General features: G+C 33.2%; 2 protein-coding genes and 1 long non-coding RNA gene across 31 annotated transcripts in view; all 3 read left to right on the top strand.

The window, feature by feature from the left end:
• LOC106162182 (uncharacterized) overlaps positions 1–22,114 on the top strand; it is a 28,843-nt gene extending 6,729 nt beyond the window's left edge. For 18 of the 26 annotated variants that reach the window (XR_015335672.1, XM_087019067.1, XM_087019071.1 and 15 more), the window contains one exon: positions 312–809. The gene's annotated coding sequence lies outside the window, so the exon portion shown is untranslated. Of the gene's footprint in view, positions 1–311; positions 810–12,738; positions 13,368–21,486 lie in introns of those variants that run through there. The other 8 variants (XR_015335674.1, XM_087019064.1, XM_087019060.1 and 5 more) reach the window with 2 other exon arrangements.
• LOC106173829 (uncharacterized) overlaps positions 3,663–27,271 on the top strand; it is a 46,338-nt gene continuing 22,729 nt past the window's right edge. For 2 of the 3 annotated variants that reach the window (XM_087019048.1, XM_087019047.1), the window contains exons 1-2: positions 24,916–25,093; positions 25,409–25,477. In XM_087019048.1, coding sequence (XP_086875174.1) covers positions 25,018–25,093; positions 25,409–25,477 — 145 coding nt within the window. In that variant the 5' untranslated portion in view covers positions 24,916–25,017. Of the gene's footprint in view, positions 3,849–4,226; positions 4,296–4,634; positions 4,653–5,001; positions 5,074–5,630; positions 5,700–17,298; positions 17,317–17,666; positions 17,733–24,915; positions 25,094–25,408; positions 25,478–27,271 lie in introns of those variants that run through there. The other variant, XM_087019045.1, reaches the window with a different exon arrangement.
• On the top strand, positions 8,131–12,440 carry LOC147760251 (uncharacterized). Of its 2 annotated transcripts, none has more exons than XR_015335676.1 (4): positions 8,131–8,799; positions 9,082–9,126; positions 9,389–9,451; positions 12,375–12,440. It is a non-coding gene; the product is annotated as an uncharacterized LOC147760251 (long non-coding RNA). The 2 variants fall into 2 exon arrangements; XR_015335675.1 differs by having other exon boundaries at positions 8,131–8,805.

Genomic DNA, 27,271 nt, shown 5'->3' with positions numbered 1-27,271 from the left:
CATACGTAAACAGCATAAAGTCATTGTGTAAAATTATGCAATTCAGACTAAATGTGATCTTGCGTAGATAAAATATCACTCTGAAAATTGCGTTGATGTTGAATTACCATAAGCTCTCTCTGAGAGAAAAGTTTAATTTAAATATTTTCGTTCCAATCTTTGAGCACATCACCTGTATATGCACGTTAATGTTATTAAAACTTAACAGTCTGTTTGGCAAAATGACCTGCAGACAAAAACAGTTCATTTATTTATTTATTTACTTATTTAGTTTTATCTTTTTCTTTATTTATTCCTCTTTCGTCTTTCAGTTGTATCATCTGGGCTCACTATCCTTCCAACACGTGACTTCCGCTTTCCTGAAAGAGTCAACTTGGATTGGTACAAGATCGTGCCGGAGATTTAAAAAAATCAATGATCTGATTGGCGAAATATCAAAATATTTGTGTGTATTTGATGCAACTGGTCCTTTTCTCAACATATCTCATCGCAAACAGATTTTGAACTATTAAGAACAAACAACTGACCATCTTAGGCATGGGCAACGTGTAATTAATGTTATAATCATGACATCCAGACAGTCTGCTTTGGTCACTGGTCATGTTTTGATGGTGTTTTCGATCATTTTAGATCGCAATTAGTAATAGTATAAAGTGATTAATGTTTTTGTAGAATTAAAACAATCCATTTTGTTTTAAAATATGATCCTTATACTGTTAAATTTATTCTCCAACTTTGTTTTCTTATCAAACGATATCTGAAAAGCAAGCACTTAAACAGTCAATAAAAAGCGATATAGTGTAAATGTACCTTGTGTTTCTTATTTCTTTTCCAATTTGTTCGAAAGCCAGATGTGTTAAAAGTGTGTGATAGTTGAATGGTATAGATGTTGTGTGCGCTCCTACCCATTAAAATAATGCAACCATCTCGTATAGGAAGTATCTTTGTGACTGACAACTAATGGTTGAAATCCTCAGGAAAGTTAACTTTAGATCCTAAGCCATAATACATACCTTAAGTGTAATTTTAAATAATATGAGTTTTTTAAATATATATTTATATTGTCAATATTGTCATTGTTCGTCATTTTGTTTTGCTATGCTGTATCCGTGATATTCGGTATTTTTCATCTAATGATCTAACGTGCATAGTATGCCTTACCGATCAAAATAGTCGTCCATGTAATCGTTAATTCTTAATAGAAAATTCACCTTTGCCGCCAGTTGAATGGAAAATATATAATAATTTCCCGTCAATAGTTTCAGTGTTTTATTTTGAATGGTGTAGAAGTGAACGCGTTAGTGGTTGCAAAAAAAAAAAAAAAAAAAAGGTTCTTTCGAGCACGTAGAGACTACATAATATTTGCATTCTTTCTTCCCTTTTTTAGTGTCTTTATTGCTGCTTAGAAATACACATTCTGTGTTTGTTTGTTTTTCTTTTTCTGCAGGACATGTCTAATAGACTTTCCCTTCGAAATCTCTGACAAATCGTATCGTATTTTTACAGTGTCAAAGTAGATGGGGCGCTTTAAATAATTTACATATTTTAATTTAAATATTTACATACACTATTTAAGATAAATTAAAAACTTACATTACAAAATTAAAACAAAAAGATAAAAGTAAAGTAAAATGTTCTTTAAATAAAAAGGTTTTTCTTTTCTACATTATAATTGCTTTTGCCAAGGAGGTCACTTTATATGTTTGGTTCCCTTTATCTGCTTCTTTGTTGGCAAAATCACGAAAAAAATTTCTGGACGTAATTTGGTGAGATTTTCAGAAACTGTTGGGAGTGGTTAAATATTAATTAGTTAATTCATTTGGTTGTGTGTCCATAAGCATCAATATGCAAAAATTGTTGAGAGATTTTGGTAAAACTCTCCGAACAGTTAAGGAATAGTTTCGATTTTGGTGTTGATCAGTGAAAGAATTAATTGGTAAATTGTGAAAAAAATGCTGATCAATGAGTGAACAAGAAAGTAATAAATAATAATGATAATTAAGCTAATTAAATTATTGAGAAACTGATTAATAAATAACAGTAAGAACTGAACTGCTTTGGTGGGGGCCTGCGCTTTCGGCATGCTTTTCAGTTTTCTTTATTAATCTTTATTAATTTTTGAGGAGTCAGATTCTCGAATCAGCACGTTATGCCTCTGGGCGTTTCTCATTCTTACAGCATTAAAATTCCCAGTTACATTTCATACAGACTGTGATACCACCCCCTGTCTTTACCTTTGGCACATAATGAAGTCACCTGAGCGGGATAGGTGGTGTTAATTTGATAGTGACGTAATCGACACCTTCATAACGCGTAGAGGGGGGGGGGTATTAATGACACAGTGGCGTAACTTCATTGTGGCATTGATTTACCTGTTTGGGATGAAAATGTGTCCAGGAAAGTTGTCGGAGATTATCAGTGATGCAGGTTATTGTATTGTATAGCTACCCGGTATGCTCTGACTCCAAGTAGGGCTCAAGCATTGCTTTCGCAAAAAAAAAAAAAAAAAAAAAAAAAAAAAAAAAAAAAAAAAAAAAAAAAACAGGGTCTCTCTCTTCTCTCTCTCTCTCTCAGCAAAGATAACGCTGGGATTTTTTTCTTGCTTGTTTTACATTAAATTGTTTTGACAACACTACTGGTGTATATGAACTAAGGATGAGTTCCAATGTTAACGACACAGTTTATATACCACAAAAGGAAATATGCATGTTTATTAAATGACATACCCGATAAAATATTATCGCATCACCTGATTAATGTGTAAACTGATAGTATGATGATATACAGGACCGACATAACGCAAATTAGGTTTGCATTATAAAAATGCCTCTGAATTGAGACGGAAGAAACTTTTGGAACTATCGGATTTTCAGGACAACTGTGTTATTTTCTTCTGTTTTAAATAAAACAGTCGCTCATGGTTCTTAAATAGTGATGCATACATGACTGTTCTTCTAAAACCATTGTCGTAGAAAACGGGAATTAATAAATTAAACCACCTAGCTGCCTCTTCCGAAATATTCAACAGCCGTTTTTAAAGCCTTTTTTGAACTCTGTTTTCATGATGAGAAAAATTGCTGAATGTAATCGAAGTCACCGCGCACAAAAATATCTTGTCCGGCAATTTTCTATATCGTGGTTGATTATATCCCAAGGTGGGTATCTCCTCTACGGTTGTCACGCTTTTATGATGATAAACAGCTTCATTTAGGGACCATTCCCGTACTAACTGTGAATCGATCTATCCTCGAGGAGATTCTCCCTAAATTGAAATCAACTTATGAAGCTTAGATGTCTGTTACGCCTACTGAACCTGCTAGGTGGTAATTAATTACCCTCTACCAGGGCGATAGAAAGATTTTCCAAAGATATTCACCGATATGTCTCTAGATAAATAGACCGTCACTTTGATTTGATGTCGATTCAGCCAAAAATGTCCACAAATATAACTGCGACCCTGGTAGAGGGTAATAATTAATTATTATTTAGCAGCCTCAGTAGGTGAGCCGCAGATATCGAAGCCGCTTAGGGTGAAAGCAATTAAGCGATTAACCTCTCGGAGATGGATCTATCCAGTTAGATCGATGTAGGTATGGGAACCCAGTCACTCCCCAGGTCCACACTCTTATTAAAGTTGTGACAGAGAGGTGGGCGTGACTCCCAAATGATATCATAGCCGCGAATATCAGCCAGCAGCTCATTTTACTTTGACCGATAAACGGACACTGCTTGTAAAATCACAGACGTGGCGACAACCGATCGGAATTTAGCTATGAAGAATCCACTTCTTTTTTTCTTCCTCGTTTGTGGGCTGGTTATTATACATGTAGGAGTATTGGGAGAGAGAGGTAAGAAAACAGTGTGTGTGTGTTTTGTGTGTGTGTCTAAGTTTGTATCTTTGTTTTTTTTTTTTAGGTATTCTTGATTTTGGGTGTGTATATGTGTGTGCTTGCACATTTGCGTTTTATTTTGATCTTTTGATTTGGTATGTGTGTGATTGCGTCTACCCGTATTTGTGCTTGTTTGTGTGAGCGTGTGTGGGAGCTTGAAATGTATATGAGTTTTGGTGTGTTATTTAAGATATTGCTAAAATAATCAGATTTTAAGTACCTAGGTAATGATTTCAATCTGACAGTTTTCTTCAATAATAAAATACTTGCTTAATTATAATAATATAATATAATATAATATAATATAATATAATATAATATAATATAATATAATAGTGCTAGAAGACCAAGAAGTCGCCGCCAGTGAGGCTGAAGACGAAGTAAAGAGATATGGCGGATATTACGGTGACCAAACATAACACCTACAGTACCTGCTGACACTAAATATTGAAACACATGAACGTGAATAAAACTAAAACTACACAGATAAATGAAAAACTAAATTATAAAAGTTATTTAAAACTAAAAGATATATTTAATCAAAATATACTATAAATAAGATGGTTCTTAATTTTTAAAAATAATTATAAGAGCCATTTAGAGACATTTGATTTGTTAAAATACATTGGGTGACAAAATTGGTGTTGTAGTCTCAAAAATCTGTGACCGTACGCTTTTATTATCGCCGTTTTTATTATGGTAACAGAAAAAACATTCAATTGCAACCTACATATTTTCTTTCAGGGTATCCGTATAGGTACGGTAAGTAGACGAAGAAAAAACTCTTTCCAACTGAGAAATTTATAGCAAGCCTGATGAAAAAATAGTTCTAAGTATATTATGATTCATTTAAACTGCCTTGTCTTCTTGACTATGCAGACAAAAATTATTGTACCAGGTACTATTTTGTTGTTGTTTTTTCGTTTAAAGCTCTGGTTTGGAAAATAGTTTTTGTTTGGTGAGATAATTAGACGTAGAAATATATGACTTTAGTACATCTTAAAATACAAATGGTATATTTTCAAGTGAATAAAGTTTGGGGAGATATTCCATTGCTGTTATTTTGGTCACGGGCAAGATACTATTAAACAATTATTATTTCTTTATTTAGGGTATAGAGGGTATAGAGCTGAAAAGGTAAACGACAAAGCCATTGACATAGAGGCGGAGAAAAGAGGTAACGGTAAGAGCACGCACGCATGTATAAACACACGCACACACACACACACACACACACACACACACAGCATCGACAACAACAACAACAAATACACAGAGAGGAAAGAAAAAGAGAGAGAGATAGAGAGAGAGCGAGAGCGAGTTATATTTATAGTATCCTTTTTATCTTGATGTAGTATGAAGTGAAGTATTAAGTGAAGTATTAAAGGCGTCTGATTCTGTTGGCGTGCAATGTTGTCTATCTTTATGATGTCATGTGAATAAATGTCTATTCAAATCGTTGGTTTCTGCTAATATTTTATCCGTATTTTGTCGTTGATTTCTGTTAATAACCACTATCCGTTGGGTATTGAAACGTTTGAAATAAGTAAAAGTGCATTTAAGTGAAAAGATTTGAAAAATGATATTATTCAATAACAAAAAATGTGGGCTTCATAAAATATGTGAGGTAAAGTGCTATCTAAGCTATTACTAAACATTAACCCTGATTTAAAGTGCTAAGCTAGTAATGATGTCTATCAAATAGTTTTCTTGAATAACAAAGTGCTTGCTTAATTCCAGTGCTAGAAGACCAAGATGTCGGCGCCAGTGATGAAAACAACGAAATGAAAAGATCTTACGGATATTACGGTGACCATGCAAACTAACACCCCATTTCCATAGATTAGATCGACCTACTTTAGATCGACCTAACTCCCTGGGGGTTCACGCTAAATAGCTGTCAGCCGGGCGGACACGAAAGTTAATTACCCTCTTACAGCTTGTAGTAGGCGGGACGGACATTTAAGTCGGATTATCTGAAAGTAATCTAGTGAGACTCCCCGCGGGGATAGATCGATCTAAAATCTATGGGAATAGAGCCTAAGCATACAGTACCTGCAGACACATAACATTGAAACATACATGCAAGCACCCGAACGTGCATTGATATTACCAAAATGAATGTTTTTTTAAAATAATTATAATAATAATGATAATAATAACAATAATAAATTACTCAAAAACAAGGCAACACATGCGTTTCAGCTTTGTTTACATGTGTATATTAAAAACTTAATGTGCACAGCTAAATAAAAAATAAATTATAAAAGTAATTAAATACTAAAAGATGCAGTTAATCAAAACATTATGTAAATAAAAACGTACCTTTTTTTAATAATGATAAGAGCCATTAAAAGACACATTTGTTGATAAAATTGGATCACAAAATTGGTGTTGTAGTCTCAAAAATCCTGTGACCATACGTTTTTATTATCGCCTTTTTTATTATGAAATTATATTAAAAAAAAAAAAAAACAAAAAAAAAAACATTTAATTGAAGCTTACATGTTTTCTTTCAGGGTATCCGTATAGGTACGGTAAGTAGACGAAGAACATTCTTTTTCCAACTAAGAGATTTATAGCAAGTTTGATGAAAAATAGTTCTAAACATATTATGATTCATTTAAACCGCCTTGTCTTCTTGACTATGCAGCCAAAAATTATAGTACCAGGCACTATTTTGTTGTTTTTTTTTCGTTTAAAGCTCTAATTTGGAAAATTGTTTTTGTTTGGTGAGATAATTAGACGTAGAAATATATGACTTTAGTACATCTTAAAATACAAACGGTATATTTTCAAGTGAATAAAATTTGGGGAGATATGCCATTGCTGTTATTTTGGTCACGGGCAAGATACTATAAAACAATTATTTCTTTATCTAGGGTATAGAGGGTATAGAGCTGAAAAGGTAAACGACAAAGCCACTGACACAGAGACGGAGAAAAGAGGTAACGGTAAGAGCACGCACGCATGTATATAAACATACACGCACATACACACACACACACACACACACACACACACAGAGCGTTATATTTAAAATTATTCTTATAAGATGTTTGTGATCTTGCTCTTCGCATCAAAACGGGTTTTTCGCGAGAAAAAAAAGCAAAATTCTGCTTCTGTCTCTTTTTTGTTCGATCACTCTGTGCACTAGAAGTTGAAGTTTTAATTATCTTGATGCAGTATGATGTGAAGTATTTCACTTATGTCTTCAAAGGCGTGTGATTCTGTTGGAGTGCATTGTTGTCTATCTTGGTGACGTCATTGTAATGAAGGCCCATCCGTATCGTTTCCGTGTTTTGTCTTGAATTTCTGTTAATGACCACTTGACAAATGAAAATATCCGTTGGACAGAGTAACGTTAGAAATAGTTAAAGATTTATGTAAGTAAAAAAAAAAAAGATATTGTAGGACCGCATTCACAATGAGTTGAGCCATGGCTCTACAAAGTCACGAACTAAATATGGCATACATACATGAAAGGAAAACCGCCTAATCTTTTAATAGTCTCTCCGCCTCTCACACGCCTCCCTATGCGTCGTCCCTGTGGGGGTACAGTCATTAAATCTCGGCTCCATTGGGACGACACATGGGGAGGCGTGTGAAAGGTTTAATTAAATATATGAAGTTAGGTGCGTTATCTAATTGTTACTTCAAAATTTTCCTGAATTTAATTACTTAGGCAATGCTGTCTATGAAACAGTTTTTCTGAATAACAAAATGCTTGCTTAATTCCAGTTTTAGACGACCAAGACGTCGACGACAGTGATGAAAAAGACGAAATGAAGAGATTTCACGGTGACCAAACAAAACACCTACAATACCTGCAGTTACAAAATATCGAAACACATACGGAAGCACATAAACGTGAACAGATATAAACAAAATGATTTTATAATAATAACGACAATTACTTATTTCTTAAATGCGTCTCAGCATATGTATATAAAACTAAAACTGCACAAATGAATTAAAAACTAAGTGATAAAAGTAATTAAAAACTAAAGGATACAATTGATCAAAATATACTTTAAATTAAAAGGTTTTTAATTAAAAAAAATGGTCATTAAAAGTCATTAAAAGACGATTTTTTGGTAATAAAACCGGATCACACAGTTGGTGTTGAAGTCTCAAAAATCCTGTGACCATACGTTTTTATTATGGTAACAGCCAAAATATTAATTTGGAACCTACTTATTTGTTTCAGGATATTACGGTAAGTAGACGAAGGTGTTACCGTAAGTAGACGAAGAAAGTGCATTTTCTTACTGATGAATCATTGCCCGGATACAGCTGATCAAAATATACTTTAAATTAAAAAGGTTTTTAATTTAAAAAAAATGGTCAGAGTCATTAAAAGACATTTGGTTAGGTAATTTAATTGTATCACAAAGTTGGTTTTGAAGTCTCAAATGGCTTGTGACCATCGCCGTTTTTATTATGGCAACAGACGAAATATAAATTTGGAACCTCCTTATTTGTTTCAGGATATGGGTACAGTAAGTAGACGAAGACAATGCATTTTCCTACTGAGAAATCATTGCCCGGTCCGTTCCTTTATTTGTGATAGCTGTTTTGTAGCATTTTGAATGGAAAAATAGTTCTCAGCTTATTATGACTCATTTAAACCGCGATGTCGTCTTGTCTTTGCAGCCTAATATAATGGCACTTGGTACTGATTTGAAGAATAATTTTTGGTTGGTGAGATAATAAGGCGAAGAAATATATTACGTTAGTACATCTTAAAACAAAAACGGTACTTTCAAGTGAATAAAGTTTGGAGAGATATTCCATTGTTATTATTTGATGACGGGCAAGATACTGCAAAACAATTATTATTTTTATTTAGGGTATAGAGCTGAAAAGGCAAATGCCAAAGCCACCGACATAGAGACAGAGAAGAGAGGTAGAGGTGAAAGCACACCTTCATGGATAAAAACACTCATACAAACAGCAACAACAACAACAACTCACACACAAAGAGTTATATTTAAAAGTATCCTTAAAAGGTCCTTGTTACCTTGTTCTTTTCGCCAAAAAGTCATGGTGCGTTATATGCAACAATGCAATTTTTGATATAGAAAAACTCATTTTTTATGAAAATGCACAATCATTGAAAAAGTTTTAATAAAATAAAACAATTATTATTATTATTATTATTATTATTATTATGCCTGCTCAATTTCAGGGTATAGAGCCCAGAGGATTAACGACGATAAACGGCGTTTCGGAGGTAACACACAAACATACATGTACAAACGTGACGACTAACCAACTACAGCTCACAGGAACATACACTTGGGCCTTAGGGGAAAGTAATGAAATAATGAATAAACAAAAAAAAAAAAAAAAAAAAAAAAAAAATACACAATGGGAAATTAACTGCATGGAAACTGTATCTTTCTGTATTTTAATTCTTAAAAATGCACCCATATTTGGTCCCATATTTGTGACAGAAAAAAAGCTTTGCATTGATTTTTGTCGTCCCATTTCAGGGTATAAAACCCAGCGGGTGTTCGACGGTGAGACCGACGACGAACTGAACCGAAGAGGTTACGGTAAGAACACACGCATGCGAACAGTTTTTTATAGTTAGAAACTTGAATTAGTGATAAAATTCATTTGCAAACAGTTTTTATGGCAGGTGAGAACACCTGACTTTCGTTTATCATCTAAGTTTACAGAAGCTGCTTCAGTAATTATGTGTCTGCATACCTACTTCGATATTTTAATATAACTTTGTATTAGTCCGGTGGCTTAAGGAAAAAATCGTGACACGGCGGATAAAAGCACCAAATTTGGCATGTAGTTACCTTTTGACATTCTAAATCAAATTAGAGCCGTAGCCCTCTCAAACAATTTACCGTTTGGTCAAAAAATCCAAAATGGCCGCCAATTTATGGAATTCTTTAGAAATATGTACATACCCATGTTTATTTTTATCAAATAAATTATTTACTCAGAGTTTTCCACACCCTTATTTCCCATTTTATTCATATATGTCAGATAGTAAACAAGTTCCCTTGGACTTTTTGAAAAAATCCAAGATGGCTGTCATATGCCATAGAAACAGCCATAGGAAATCTAGTGCATAACTAATACCAGCTATAAAGATATGTTGTGCACTATCAAATTAAGTCTGTTTCTCAGGTTTTTGTTACCCACATAATATGTTTGTGGTGAGAAACTGCGAAGTGTTCTTGGGCATTTTGGAAAATCCAAGATGGCTGCCATGTGCCACAGGAATTCTAGTATACGGGAGATTCAACTAATGGCAACTGGAAAGATTAATTTTCCACTATCAAATTAAGTTTGTTTCTGAGTGTTTTCCACATCCTTTCCACCCACACAATGTATGTGGTGAGTTACTAACATGTATTCTTGGGCATTTTGAGAAAATCCAAGATGGCCGCCATATGTCATAGGAATTCTTCTAGTATTACAAAGGGTTAGAACTAATGCCAGCTAGGAAAAACATAATTCACTGTCAAATTCAGTTTATTTTTCAGTGTTTTACACATTATTATTACACTGTGATACATATCTAGCAGGTAATAAATGTGCATTTTTGATCATTCTGAGAAAATCCAAGATGGCCGTCATTGGCCATAGGAATGCTACTGGAATTACAACTGCACATCCATGGCTTTTCATCTACTACCAGGGTGAAATTGTGTTTGCTTATTAAGTTTTGCCCATCCTTATTATTCCTATGATATATATCTGGTGGGGAAATAGTGTGCATCCATGGATATTCTGAGAAAATCCAAAATAGCTACAATTTGACATAGGAATACTAATGGGTGGGTTTCAATTGCGGCATGTGGTTCATTATACAATTACATTACCATGGGTTTGTTTTAAAAATAATCTACATTTTTCTTTCCATTTATTATTACCCCTATGATGTAAACCTCGTCTGTAGCATGTGTGTATCTTTGGGTATTCTGAAAAAAATTCAAGATATCTGCCTTTTGTCATTAGAATATTCGTACACATAATCAAATAATGCCAGAGATACACTGAGTACAATTTAAATGTAGTTAACTTTTGATTGTTTTTAAACGTTTTCCCTTTCATATCCTATTTATCCTTATGAAAGACTTTGTGTGTGTGTGTGTAGAAAGTGTATGTATCCTTGAGTATTATTCGGAGAAAACCGAGGATAGCTGCCAGTTGCGATAGGAATATATCATTCAAATGCACAGAGGTGTCAATTAATGGAACAGTTCAGACATTGATTCCAACATGAAATAAAGCCGTTTGATGTTCAAACACGTTGACATCCTTATTAACCTTACTCTATATAAATCTGGGGTGTAGCAAGTGTGCATCTAGCGTATTTGAGAAAATTCAAGATTGCTGCAATTCACAATAGGAATAGTACAGTCAACTAGTGCCAGAGAGACATTGGGTTCATTATAAAATGATTTTTGTTTCTTGGTATTTCACATTCTTTTTGGACTTTGAGATATCTATCTGGTGGATTACAAGTGTGTACCGTTAAGTATTTTGACAAAATATCATAATGACCCTGATTTGCCGTAGAAGTGCCTATAAAATCCAATGCACCAGTTTTCCTATGGGGAAAAGAAGGCCATCTTGGATTTCCCCAAAATGATCAAATATGAACATTACTTACCTAACAGACATGTATCATGGGATAATAATAATAATAATAATAATAATAATAATAATAATAACAAATAGAAAAACAACTGAATTTAGCTTCATTTTATATTGAAGCCTATCTCTCGCAGGTATTAACTTAACCCCACCTTCTATGGCTATTGACAGCCATTTTGTTTTGTTTCAAAAAGGATACACATAACATTCTCATCACATATATATTATGTGGATTAAAAAGATGTGGAAAATACTCAGAAACAAGCCTAATTTATCAATTAATATTATATCTCCATGGCAGAAGAAGCCCTATGTGTATACTATAGTGTTTCTTTGATATGGCGACCATCTTGGATTTTTCTCGAAATGCCTGAGAATAAAGGTTAGTTACTTACCAAAATATATTATTTCTGTAATAAGGCACTCAGAAACAAAATTAATTAGATAGTGGGCAATGCATCTTCCTAGTTGGCATTAGTTGAAAACCCTTGTACATGTTCTAGTATTCCTATGCCATACGGCGGCCATCTTGTATTTTCAAAAAGTCCAAGGACACTCGTTTTTCATCTGACATACATGCATAATATGGGTAATAAGGATGTGGAAAACACTGAGAAAATACTTTATTTGATAAAAATCAACAAAAGTATGTATATATTTCTACAAAATTTCACAAATTGGCGGCCATTTTGGATTTTTTGGCCAAACGGTAATTTTTTTCCGTGGGCTACGGCTCTAATTTGATTTAGTATGTCAAAAGGTACCCACATGCAAAATTTGGTGCTTTTATCCGCCGTGTCACGATTTGGCCATTTTTTTGCCCTAAGCAACCGGACTATATGACTTTGCTTTCAGGTGAAGATGCCAATATCAACCTACTTAAAAGACTCCTGGATCTTTAACGCTAAAGAGGTAAAGAACGTACGTAAATAGCATGAAGTCACTGTGTAAAATTATGCAATTCAGACTAAATGTGATCTTGCGTAGATAAAATATTACTCTGAAAGATGCGTTGATGTTGAATTACCATAAACTCTCTCTGAGAGAAAAGTTTAATCTAAATATTTTCATTCCAATCTTTGTGCACATCACCTGTACATGTACGTTAAAGTTATTAAATCTTAACTGTCTGTTTGGCAAAATGACCTGCAGACAAAAACAGTTAATTTATTTATATTTATTTACTTATTTATTTATTTATTCCTCTTTCGTCTTTCAGTTGTATCATCTGGGCACACTATCCTTCCAACACGTGACATCCGCTTTCCTGCAAGAGTCAACCTGGATTGGTACAAGATCGTGCCGGAGATGAAAAAAAAAATCAGTGATTTGATTGGTGTAATATAAACATATTTGCGTATTTTTCATCCAACTGGTCCTTTTCTCAACATATCTCATCGCAAACAGATTTTGAACTACTAAGAACAAACAACTGACCATCGTAGGCATGGGCAACGTGTAATTAATGTACATCATGTCGTTTTATAAAAATGGAAAGTGAAGCCCTCTTTTTCTGATATATATATAAATACAAGAAATGAAGTAACTTTGGGTAATGCGACCTTCATTGGTCATTAATATCACCACAGAGCAGAAGTTATAATCATGACATCCAGACAGTCTGCTTTGGTCACTGGACATGTTTTGATGGTGTTTTCGATCCTTTTAGATCGCAATTAGTAATAGTATAAAGTGATTAACTTTTTTGTAGAATTAAAACAATCCATTTTGTTTTAAAATATGATCCTTATACTGTTCAATTTATGCTCTAACTTTGTTTCCTTATCAAACGATATCTGAAAAGCAAGCAATAAAACACTCAATAAATAGCAATAAAGTGTAAATGTACCTTGTGTTTCTTGTTTCTTTTCCAATTTGTTCGAAAGCCAGATGTGTTAAAAGTGTGTGATAGTTGAATGGTATAGATGCTGTGTGTGCTCCTACCCATAACAATAATGCAACCATCTCGTATAGGAAGTATCTTTGTGACTGACAACTAATTGTTGAAATCCTCAGGAAAGTTAACTTTAGATCCTTAACCATAATACATACCTTAAGTGTAATTTTAAATAATATGAGTTTTTTAAATATATATTTATATTGTCAATATTGTCATTGTTCGTCATTTTGTTTTGCTATGCTGTATCCGTGATATTCGGTATTTTTCATTTAATGATCTAACGTGCAAAGTATGCCTTACCGATCAAAATAGTCGTCCATTCAATCGTTAAGTCTTAATCGAAATTTCATCTTTGCCGCCAGTTGAATGGAAAATATAAAATAATTTCCCGTCAATAGTTTCAGTGTTTTTTTGTAAATGGCGTAGAAGTGAACGCGTTAGTGGTTGCAAACAAAAAAAAAAGGTTCTTTCGAGCAAGTAGAGACTACATAATATTTGCATTCTTTCTTCCCTTTTTAGTGTCTTCATCGCTGCTTAGAAATACACATTCTGTGTTTGTTTGTTTTTCTTTTTCTGCAGGACATGTCTAATATACTTTCTCTTCGAAATCTCTGACTAATCGTATCGTATTTTTACAGTGTCAAAGTAGATGGGACGCTTTAAATAATTTACATATTTTAATTTAAATATTTACATACACTATTAAAGATAAATTAAAAACTAACATTACAATATTAAAACAAACAGATAAAAGTAAAGCAAAATGTTCTTTAAATAAAAAGGTTTTTCTTTTCTATAATTGCTTTTGCCAAGGATGTCACTTTATATGCTTGGTTCCCTTTATCTGCTTCTATGTTGGCAAAATTATGAAAAAAAATTCTGGACGTAATTTGGTTAGATATTCAGAAACTGTTGGGAATGGTTAAATATCAATTAGTTAATTTATTTGGTTGTGTGTCCTTAAGCATCAATATGCAAAAATTGTTGAGAGATTTTGGTAAAATTCTCCGAACAGGTAAGGAATAGTTTAGATTTTGGTGTTGATCAGTGAAATAATAATGAATTGGTAAAATGTGAAAAATTTGCTGATCAATGAGTGAATAAGTAAGTAATACATAATAATGATAATTAAGCTAATTAAATTATTGAGAAACTGATTAATAAATAACAATAAGAACTGAACTGCTTTGGTGGGGGCCTGCGCTTTCGGCGTGCTTTTCAGTTTTCTTTTAATCTTTATTAATTTTTAAGGGGTCAAATTCTCGAATCCGCACAATATGCCTCTGTGCATTTCTCATTCTTACAGAATTAAAATTCCTAGCTACATTTCATACAGACTGTAATAACACCCCCTGTCATTGCCTTTGGCACACAATAAAGTCACCTGAGCGGGAGAGGTGGTGTTAATTTGATAGTGACGTAATCGACACCTTGATAACGCGGAGAGGGGGTATTAATGACACAGTGGCGTAACTCCATTGTGGCATTGATATACCTGTTTGGGATGAAAATGTGTCCAGGAAAGTTGTCGGAGATTATCAGTGATGCAGGTTATTGTATTGTATAGCTACCCGGTATGCTCTGACTCCAAGTAGGGCTCAAGCATTGCTTTCGCAAAAAAAAAAAAAAAACAAAAAAAAAAAAAAACAAACAAAAAAAAAAAAAAAAAAACAGGGTCTCTCTCTTTTCTCTCCCTCTCTCTCAGCAAAGATAACGCTTGAATTTTTTTCTTGCTTGTTTTACATTAAATTGTTTTGACAACACTACTGGTGCATATGAACTAAGGATGAGTTCCAATGTTAACGACACAGTTTATATACCACAAAAGGAAATATGCATGTTTATTAAATGACATACCGGGTAAAATATTATCGCATCACCTGATTAATGTGTTTACTGATACTATGATGATATACAGGACCGACATAACGCAAATTAGGTTTGCATTATAAAAATGCCTCTGAATTGAGACGGAAGAAACTTTTGAAACTATCGGGTTTTCAGGACAATTGTGTTATTTTCCTCTGTTTTAAATAAAACAGTCGCTCATGGTTCGTAAATATTGATGTATACATGACTGTACTTCTAAAACCATCGTCGTAGAAAACGGGAATTAATAAAATAAACCACATAGCTGCCTTTTCCGAAATATTCAACAGCCGTTTTTAAAGCCTTTTTTGAACTCTGTTTTCATGATGAGAAAAATTGCTGAATGTAATCGAAGTCACCGCGCACAAAAATATCTTGTCCGGCAATTCTCTATATCATGGTTGATTATATCCCAAGGTGGGTCTCACCTCTACGGTTGTCCCGCTATAATGATGATAAACGACTTCATTTAGGGACCATGCCTGTACATACTGTGGATCAATCTATCTCCGAGGAGATTCTCCCTAAATTGCAATCAACTTATGAAGCTTAGATGTCTGTTACGCCTGCTACTGAAGTTGCTAGGGGGTAATTAATTACCCTCTACCAGGGCGACAGATAGATTTTCCAAAGATATTAACCGATATGTCTCTAGACCGTCACTTTGGTTTGATGTCGATTCAGCCAAAAATGTCCACAAATGTAACTGCGACCCTGGTAGAGGGTAATAATTAATTATTATTTAGCAGCCTCAGTAGATGTGCCGCAGACATCGAAGCCGCTTAAGGTGAAATCAATTAAGCGATTAACCTCTCGGAGATGGATCTATCCAGTTAGATCGATGTAGGTATGGGAACCCAGTCACTCCCCAGGTCCACACTCTTATTAAAGTTGTGACAGAGCGGTGGGCGTGACTCCCAAATGATATAATAGCCGCGAATATCTGCCAGCAGCTCATTTTACTTTGACCGATAAACGGACACTGCTTGTAAAATCACAGACGTGGCGACAACCGATCGGAATTTAGCTATGAAGAATCCACTTCTTCTTTTCTTCCTAGTTTGTGGGCTGGTTATTATGCATGTAGGAGTATTGGGAGAGAGAGGTAAGAAAACAGTGTGTGTGTGTTTTGTGTGTGTGTCTAAGTTTGTATCTTTGTTTTGTTTTTAGGTATTCTTGATTTTGGGTGTGTATATGTGTGTGCTTGCACATTTGCGTTTTATTTTGATCTTTTGATTTGTTATGTGTGTGGTTGTGTCTACCCGTATTTGTGCTTGTTTGTGTGAGCGTGTGTGGGGTCTTAAATATATATGAGTTTCTGTGTGTTATCTAAGATATTGCTAAAATAATCAGATTTTAAATATCTAGGTAATGATTTCAATCTGAGTTTTCTTGAATAATAAAATACTTGCTTAATTATAATATAATATAATATAATATAATATAATATAATATAATATAATATAATATAATATAATATAATATAATATAATATAATATAATAGTGCTAGAAGACCAAGAAGTCGCCGCCAGTGAGACTGAAGACGAAGTAAAGAGATATGGCGGATATTACGGTGACCAAACGTAACACCTACAGTACCTGCAAACACTTAATATTGAAACATATAGGCAAACACATGAACGTGAATTTATATTATTAAAATGAATAGTTGTATAATTATAATAATCTATTTCTTAAAACCGCACCACACAAGCGTCTCAGCGCTGATTACATATGTATATAAAACATAAATAAAAAACAAACAAATTATAAAAGTTATTAAAAACTAAAAGATATATTTAATCAAAATATACTATAAATAAGATGGTTTTTAATTTTTTAAAAATAATAATGAGAGCCATTTAGAGACATTTGATTTGTTAATAAAATTGGATCACAAAATTGGCGTTGCAATCTCAAAAATCCTGTGACCATACGCTTTTATTATCGCCATTTTTATTATGGTAACAGAAAACACATTCAATTGCAACCTACATGTTTTCTTTCAGGGTATCCGTATAGGTACGGTAAGTAGACGAAGAAAAAACTCTTTCCAACTGAGAAATTTATAGCAAGCCTGATGAAAAAATAGTTCTAAGTATATTATGATTCATTTAAACCGCCTTGACTTCTTGACTATGCAGACAAAAGTGATTACACCAGGTAATATTTTGTTGTTGTTTTTTTCGTTTAAATCTCTGGTTTGGAAAATAGATTTTGTTTGGTGAGATAATTAGACGTAGGAATATATGACTCTGGCACATCTTAAAATACAAACGGTATATTTTCAAGTGAATAAAGTTTGGGGAGATATTCCATTGCTGTTATTTTGGTCACGGGCAAGATACTATTAAACAATTATTATTTCTTTATCTAGGGTATAGAGGGTATAGAGCTGAAAAGGTAAACGACAAAGCCACTGACATAGAGGCGGAGAAAAGAGGTAACGGTAAGAGCACGCACGCATGTATAAACACACACACACACACACACACACACACACACACACACAGAGAGAGTTATACTTAAAAGTATCCTTATAAGATCTTTGTGATCTTGCTCTTCGCATCAAAACGAATTTTCCGCGAGAAAAAAAGCTAATTTCTGGTACTGTCTCTTTTTTGTTCGATGAATCTGTGCACTAGAAGTTGATGTTTTATCTTGATGCAGTATGAAGTGAAGTATTTCAGTTATGTCTTTAAAGGCGTGGGATTCTGTTGGAGTGCATTGTTGTCTGTCTTTATGACGTCATTGTAATGAAGGCCCATCCATATCGTTTCCGTCTTTTGTCTTTAATTTCTGTTAATGACCACTTGACAAATGAAAATGTCCGTTGGACAGAGTAACGTTTAATATAGTTAAAGATTTATGTAAGTAAAAAAATGATATTTTAGGCTTAATTAAATATATGAAGTTAGGTGCGTTATCTAATTGTTACTTTAAAATTTTCCTGAATTAAATTACTTGGGTAAAGATGTCTATCAAACAGTTTCTTGAATAGCAAAATGCTTGCTTAATTTCTGTTTTAGACGACCAAGACGTCGACGACAGTGATGAAAAAGACAAAATGAAGAGATTTTACGGTGACCAAACATTACACCTACAATATTTGCAGTTATTAATCATCGAAACACACACACAAGCACATGAACGTGAACAGATATAATCAAAATGAATGATTTTATAATAATAACGATAATAACTTATTTCTTAAATGCGTCTCGGCATATGTACATGTATATAAAACTAAAACTGCACAGATGAATTAAAAACTAAGTTATAAAAGTAATTAAAAACTAAAGGATACAATTGATCAAAATATACTTTTAATTAAAAGGTTTTCAATTTAAAAAAAGGTCATTAAAAGTCATTAAAAGACGTTTTGTTTGGTAATAAAACCGGATCACACAGTTGGTGTTGAAGTCTCAAAAATCCTGTGACCACACGTTTTTATTATGGTAACAGCCAAAATATTAATTTGGAACCTACTTATTTGTTTCAGGATATTACGGTAAGTAGACGAAGGTGTTACCGTAAGTAGACGAAGAAAGTGCATTTTCCTACTGAGAAATCATTTCCCGGATACAGTTGATGAAAATAAACTTTAAATTAATAATAAATAATAATAATAAATTTATTTTAAGTCTAAAATCCATTTTAAATGTTCAGTAGACTTTACATAAAATATCATAAATGATACTACATAAAATATTATAAATAAAATCTAGGTAAAACAGCCATTAATCCATACGATTAAATGCAATTAATACAAGATTTATAAAACCAATTATTTCCTAAAAAGGTATGTTTTGAGTTCTTTTTTAAAATGTTCGGTAGACTGAATTGCTCGGATTTAAAAAGATTTTTAATCTAAAAAAAAGGTCAGAGTCATTAAAAGACATTTAGTTTGGTAATTAAATTGTATCACAAAGTTGGTGTTGAAGTCTCAAAAGGCCTGTGACCATCGCCGTTTTTATTATGATAACAGACGAAATATAAATTTGGAACCTCCTTATTTGTTTCAGGATATGGGCACGGTGAGTAGACGAAGAAAGTGCATTGTCCTGCTGAAAAATCATTGCTCCATCCGTTCCCTCATTTGTGATAGCTGTTTTGTAGCATTTTTAAAGAAAAAAATCTTACCGTGTTACGACTCATTTAAACCGCGGTGTATTCTTGTCTTTGCAGCGAAAAATAACTAGTTACTGTTTTTGCTATGTTTATTTTAGTGAAGGTCTGATTTGAAGAATAATTTTTGGTTGGTGTGATGATTAGGCGAAGAAATATATGTCTTTGGTATATCTTAAAACAAAAACGATATACTTTCGAGTGAATAAAGTTTGGAGAGATATTCCATTGTTGTTATTTGGTGCCGGGCAAGATACTACAAAACAATTATCATTTTTATTTAGGGTATAGAGGGTATAGAGCTGAAAAGGGAACTGACAAATCCACCGACATAGAAACAGAAAAAAGAGGTAAAAGTAAAAGCACACTTGCATGGATAAAAACACATATACAAACAGAAACTACAACAACATCAGCACTCAAAGAGCTATATTTATAAGTATCCTTAAGAGGTCCTTGTTACCGTGCTCTTCGCGCCAAAACGGATTTTTTCTCTAGAAAAAAGCAAATACCTGTATCTGCAATTTTCAATTCTTTATTGGTGCAGTTAAGTCGATGTTTTTTTTTTTTTTTTACAATTTTTAATAATAATTATTTAAAAATTAATTAGTTGCCGATCATTTAGAACCCACTGCCTTCTTGAGATTAACAAGATACGCACCTTCCGAAAAAACATTCGTAATACAATCTGACATTGTAGCCTCTAATCTTGTATAATATAGACGAAAATATCTCTCAATTATATTTGTCTTGGACCTTTCAAAGATCTACGGTTCAGAAGGACATTGCGATGGCAGTTTAATCTATGTACTTTAAAGCTTGCATTTGGAATTCAGATGCATTAAGAAATGAAAATTCGAGCAAAAATGCCTTCAAAGTATTTTCTGACCATTAGTGTTGCTATTGCTCAGTTCAAACATAATTTTGTAACATGTTATACTAGGACGACCTGTGATATCGAAATGTGCATTAAAATATAAACAACATAAAAAGAACAATTGAAAAATAAAAAAGCAATGGTTATATGCGAACGTGTAATTTTTTATATAGAAAACCTCTATTTTATGAAAATGCACAATCATCGAAAAGTTCCAAGGAAATAAAACGATTATTATTATTATTATTATTATTACTATGCCTGCTCAATTTCAGGGTATAGAGCACAGAGGATTAACGACGATAAACGGCGTTTCGGAGGTAACACACAAACATACATGTACACATGTGACGACTGACCAATCACAGCTCACAGGCACATACACTTGGGCCTTAGGGGAAAGTAATGATATAATGAATAAACATAGAAAAAATACACAATGGGAAATTAACTGCATGGAAACTGTATCTTTCTGTATTTTAATTCTTAAAAATGCACCCATATTTGGTCCCATATTTGTAACAGAAAAAAGCATTGCATTGATTTTTGTCGTCCCATTTCAGGGTATAAAACCCAGCGGGTGTTCGACGGTGAGACCGACGACGAACTGAACCGAAGAGGTTACGGTAAGAACACACGCATGCGAACAGTTTTTTTATAGTTAGAAACTTGAATTAGTGATAAAATTCATTTGCAAACAGTTTTTATGGCAGGTGGACACTTCTGACTTTCGTTTATCATCTAAGTTTACAGAAGCCGCTTCAGTAATTATGTGTCTGCATACCTACTTCGATATTTTAATATAACTTTGTATGACTTTGCTTTCAGGTGAAGATGCCAATATCAACCTACTTAAAAGACTCCTGGATCTTTAACGGTAAAGAGGTAAAGAACGTACGTAAATAGCATGAAGTCACTGTGTAAAATTATGCAATTCAGACTAAATGTGATCTTGCGTAGATAAAATATTACTCTGAAAGTTGCGTTGATGTTGAATTACCATAAACTCTCTCTGAAAGAAAAGATTAATTTAAATATTTTCATTCCAATCTTTGTGCACATCACCTGTACATGTACGTTAAAGTTATTAAATCTTAACTGTCTGTTTGGCAAAATGACCTGCAGACAAAAACAGTTAATTTATCTATATTTATTTACTTATTTATTTATTTATTCCTCTTTCGTCTTTCAGTTGTATCATCTGGGCACACTATCCTTCCAACACGTGACTTCCGCTTTCCTGCAAGAGTCAACCTGGATTGGTACAAGATCGTGCCGGAGATGAAAAGAAAATCAGTGATTTGATTGGTGTAATATAAACATATTTGCGTATTTTTCATCCAACTGGTCCTTTTCTCAACATATCTCATCGCAAACAGATTTTGAACTACTAAGAACAAACAACTGACCATCGTAGGCATGGGCAACGTGTAATTAATGTACATCATGTCGTTTTATAAAAATGGAAAGTGAAGCCCTCTTTTTCTGATATATATATAAATACAAGAAATGAAGTAACTTTGGGTAATGCGACCTTCATTGGTCATTAATATCACCACAGAGCAGAAGTTATAATCATGACATCCAGACAGTCTGCTTTGGTCACTGGACATGTTTTGATGGTGTTTTCGATCCTTTTAGATCGCAATTAGTAATAGTATAAAGTGATTAACGTTTTTGTAGAATTAAAACAATCCATTTTGTTTTAAAATATGATCCTTATACTGTTAAATTGATGCTCTAACTTCGTTTTCTTATCAAACGATATCTGAAAAGCAAGCAGTTAAACAGTCAATAAATAGCAATATAGTGTAAATGTATCTTGTGTTTCTTATTTCTTTTCCAATTTGTTCGAAAGCCAGATATGTTAAAAGTGTGTGATAGTTGAATGGTATAGATGCTGTGTGTGCTCCTACCCATTAAAATAATGCAACAATCTCGTATAGGAAGTATTTTTGTGACTGACAACTAATTGTTGAAATCCTCAGGAAAGTTAACTTTAGAGCCTAAGCCATAATACATACCTTAAGTGTAATTTTAAATAATATGAGTTTTTTAAATATATATTTATATTGTCAATATTGTCATTGTTCGTCATTTTGTTTTGCTATGCTGTATCCGTGATATTCGGTATTTTTCATCTAATGATCTAACGTGCATAGTATGCCTTACCGATCAAAATAGTCGTCCATGTAATCGTTAATTCTTAATAGAAAATTCACCTTTGCCGCCAGTTGAATGGAAAATATATAATAATTTCCCGTCAATAGTTTCAGTGTTTTATTTTGAATGGTGTAGAAGTGAACGCGTTAGTGGTTGCAAAAAAAAAAAAAGGTTCTTTCGAGCACGTAGAGACTACATAATATTTGCATTCTTTATTCCCTTTTTTAGTGTCTTTATTGCTGCTTAGAAATACACATTCTGTGTTTGTTTGTTTTTCTTTTTCTGCAGGACATGTCTAATAGACTTTCCCTTCGAAATCTCTGACAAATCGTATCGTATTTTTACAGTGTCAAAGTAGATGGGGCGCTTTAAATAATTTACATATTTTAATTTAAATATTTACATACACTATTTAAGATAAATTAAAAACTAACATTACAAAATTAAAACAAAAAGATAAAAGTAAAGTAAAATGTTCTTTAAATAAAAAGGTTTTTCTTTTCTACATTATAATTGCTTTTGCCAAGGAGGTCACTTTATATGTTTGGTTCCCTTTATCTGCTTCTTTGTTGGCAAAATCACGAAAAAAAATTTCTGGACGTAATTTGGTGAGATTTTCAGAAACTGTTGGGAGTGGTTAAATATTAATTAGTTAATTCATTTGGTTGTGTGTCCATAAGCATCAATATGCAAAAATTGTTGAGAGATTTTGGTAAAATTCTCCGAACAGGTAAGGAATAGTTTAGATTTTGGTGTTGGATCAGTGAAAGAATTAATTGGTAAATTGTGAAAAAATTGCTGATCAATGAGTAAATAAGAAAATAATAAATAATAATGATAATTAAGCTAAATCAATTATTGAGAAACTGATTAATAAATAACAGTTAGAACTGAACTGCTTTGGTGGGGGCCTGCGCTTTCGGCATGCTTTTCAGTTTTCTTTAAATCTTTATTAATGTTTGAGGAGTCAAATTCTCGAATTCGCACATACCTCTGGGCGTTTTCCTTTCTCACATTCTCACATCTCACAGCATTAAAATTCCCAGTCACATTTCATACAGACTGTGATACCACCCCCTGTCGTTGCCTTTGGCACATAATGAAGTCACCTGAGCGGGATAGGTGGTGTTAATTTGATAGTGACGTAATCGACACCTTCATAACGCGGAGAGGGGGGGTATTAATGACACAGTGGCGTAACTTCATTGTGGCATTGATTTACCTGTTTGGGATGAAAATGTGTCCAGGAAAGTTGTCGGAGATTATCAGTGATTAAAAAAAAAAAAAAAAAAAAAAAAAAAAAAAAAAAAAAAAAAAAAAAAAAAACAGGGTCTCTCTCTTCCCTCTCTCTCTCTCTCTCTCAGCAAAGATAACGCTTGAATTTTTTTCTTGCTTGTTTTACATTAAATTGTTTTGACAACACTACTGGTGCATATGAACTAAGGATGAGTTCCAATGTTAACAATACAGTTTATATACCACAAAAGGAAATATGCATGTTTATTAAATGACATACCGGGTAAAATATTATCGCATCACCTGATTAATGTGTAAACTGATAGTATGATGATATACAGGACCGACATAACGCAAATTAGGTTTGCATTATAAAAATGCCTCTGAATTGAGACGGAAGAAACTTTTGGAACTATCGGGTTTTCAGGACAACTGTGTTATTTTCTTCTGTTTTAAATAAAACAGTCGCTCATGGTTCTTAAATAGTGATGTATACATGACTGTACTTCTAAAACCATCGTCGTAGAAAACGGGAATTAATAAATTAAACCACCTAGCTGCCTCTTCCGAAATATTCAACAGCCGTTTTTAAAGCCTTTTTTGAACTCTGTTTACATGATGAGAAAAATTGCTGAATGTAATCGAAGTCACCGCGCACAAAAATATCTTGTCCGGTCACTCTCTATATCATAGTTGATTATATCCCAAGGTGGGTCTCTCCTCTACGGTTGTCCCGCTTTAATGATGATAAACGACTTCATTTAGGGACCATGCCTGTACATACTGTGGATCAATCTATCTCCGAGGAGATTCTCACTAACTTGAAATCAACTTATGAAGCTTAGATGTCTGTTACGCCTACTGAAGCTGCTAGGGGGTAATTTATCACCAGGGCGATATATTGATTTTCCAAAGATATTCATCGATACCGATATGTCTTTAGAAAAATAGAAAGTCATTTTGGTCTGATGTCGATTCTACCAAAAATGTCCACAAATATAACTGCGACCCTGGTAGAGGATAATAATTAATTATTATTTAGCAGCCTCAGTAGGTGTGCCGCAAATATCGAAGCCGCTTAAGGTGAAAGCAATTTAGCGATAAACCTCTCGGAGATGGATCTATCCAGTTAGACCGATCTAGGTATGGGAACCCTGTCATTGCCCAGCTCCACACTCTCATTAAAGTTGTGACAGAGAGGTGGGCGTGACTCCAAATGATATAAAAGCCGCGAATATCAGCCAGCAGCTCATTTTACTTTGACCGATAAACGGACACTGCTTGTAAAATCACAGACGTGGCGACAACCGATCGCAATTTAGCTATGAAGAATCCACTTCTTCTTTTCTTCCTCGTTTGTGGGCTGGTTATTATGTATGTAGGAGTATTGGGAGAGACAGGTAAGAAAACAGTGTGTGTGTGTGTTTTGTGTGTGTGTCTAAGTTTGTATCTTTGGTTTTTTTTTTAGGTATTCTTGATTTTGGGTGTGTGTGCTTGCACATTTGCGTTTTAGTTTGATCTTTTGATTTGGTATAAGTGTGATTGTGTCTACCCGCATTTGCGCTTTTTTATGCGAACTTGTGTGTGGGCTTTTGATATATATGAGTTTCGGTGTGTTATCTAAGATATTGCTAAAATAATCAGATTTTAAATATCTAGGTAATGATTCCAATCTAACAGTTTTCTTGAGTAATAAAATACTTGCTTAATTCCAGTGCTAGAAGACCAAGAAGTCGCCGCCAGTGAGGGTGAAGACGAAGTAAAGAGATATGGCGGATATTACGGTGACCAAACATAACACCTACAGTACCTGCAGACACTTAGTATTGAAACATATAGGCAAACACATGAACGTGAATTTATATTATTAAAATGAATAGTTGTATAATAATAATAATCTATTTCTTAAAACCGCACCACACAAGCGTCTCAGCGCTGTTTACATATGTATATAAAACTAAAATTACACAGTTCAAATAAAAACCAAATTATAAAAGTTATTAAAAACTAAAAGATATATTTAATCAAAATATACTATAAATAAGATGGTTCTTAATTTTTTAAAATAATAATAATATTGAAGACTTAAATTACTCGGATAGATTATTGGAAGTTGAAAAGGAAATAACGTGTTGGAATAGGAGAAATTTAACCCCTTTGGGAAAAATTACAGTAACGAAAACTTTACTTTTATCCAAATTTACTCACTTATTTATTTCCTTACCTAAACCAAAAGATGAAACGATAAAGAGATTGGAAAACGCGCTTTTTAAATTTGTTTGGAAAAATAAAAGGGATAGGATAGCTAGGAAGGTGCTTATTCAACCAATAGAATGTGGAGGCTGTCGAATGATTGACATAGAAACGTTTATAAAAAGCTTAAAATTAACTTGGATAAGGAAACTTATGACAAAAAATGACACAGATTGGGTTAGACTTATGATAGATACACAAAATATTAATATAAATCGACTTATTGATCGGGGAGACTTATACTTGGTTAGGTGCGCGGAAAACATGACCAATTATTTTTGGAAAGAAATCGTTCTTTATCTCGCGGAGTTTAAAAGAGATATCTCAAGTTCAGATAATTTGAAAGATATTTTGAAAAAGCCTATATGGAATAGTTCAGAGGTGAGGGTAGATAATAATGATATTTATTTTAAGTCTTGGAATGACAGGGGTGTAAATATAGTAAATGACCTGTTTGAAAATAGTGGAAAACCGCATTCTTTCGAATCATTTAGTTCCCAGTATGACATTAAATGCCCATTTACATTATTTCTCGGAGTTAAGACTGCAATTACACAACGGTGGCCACAGCTAAGGGAAGAAAACGTCAAATTGGCGCTACCCTACAGACCTAAATTTATAGAAATAATCTGTAAAGAATCTAAGGGATCGCGGTCAATATATGACATATTGATTAGTAATGCGTATTGTAAACCGGCAACTGAGGCTAAATGGGAGATGAAAATAAATATTGATGAAAACTTAGACTGGACTATGATAAATAAAAATATATTCTACTTTACGAAAGATACGACTTTAATATGGTTTCAATATAGAATAGTACATAGAATTATTGCAACAAATGAATTTCTTAAAAGAATTAAGGTTAAAGATAGCTCATTGTGTTCTTTCTGTGAAAAGGAAAATGAAAGCATTGAACATTTGTTCTTTTATTGTGATTTGGTTCAACCGTTATGGGAAGATTTAAAAAACTTGATAAATGAGAAAGCACTCTTGAATATTAATTTTTCTTTAGCAGATATATTGTTTTTGAAAAACGATACAAAATGTGCAGCCATTAATATACTCATACTGGTAACGAAGTATTATATATATGGAAAAAGAATGAATGAAAAAAGATTAGATTTTCAAGGTCTACAAAATAAACTAAAAAACTATTTCGAAATGGAAAAATACATATATATAAGTAATGGAAAATATGTAGAATATACTGAACGATGGAATTTGTTGGGTAAAGTGTTTCAGTGACCTCCTCACATTGTGCTTATTTCCCACTGTATATATTTTATGTATGTTAACGAAATGCTGTATGATGATTGATATTT

This window comes from Lingula anatina, chromosome 8, assembly GCF_051362555.1.
Source record: "Lingula anatina isolate TDL-2025a chromosome 8, LinAna3.0, whole genome shotgun sequence".
NCBI lineage: Eukaryota > Metazoa > Brachiopoda > Lingulata > Lingulida > Lingulidae > Lingula > Lingula anatina.
This window is presented reverse-complemented; position numbering and strand designations above follow the sequence as displayed.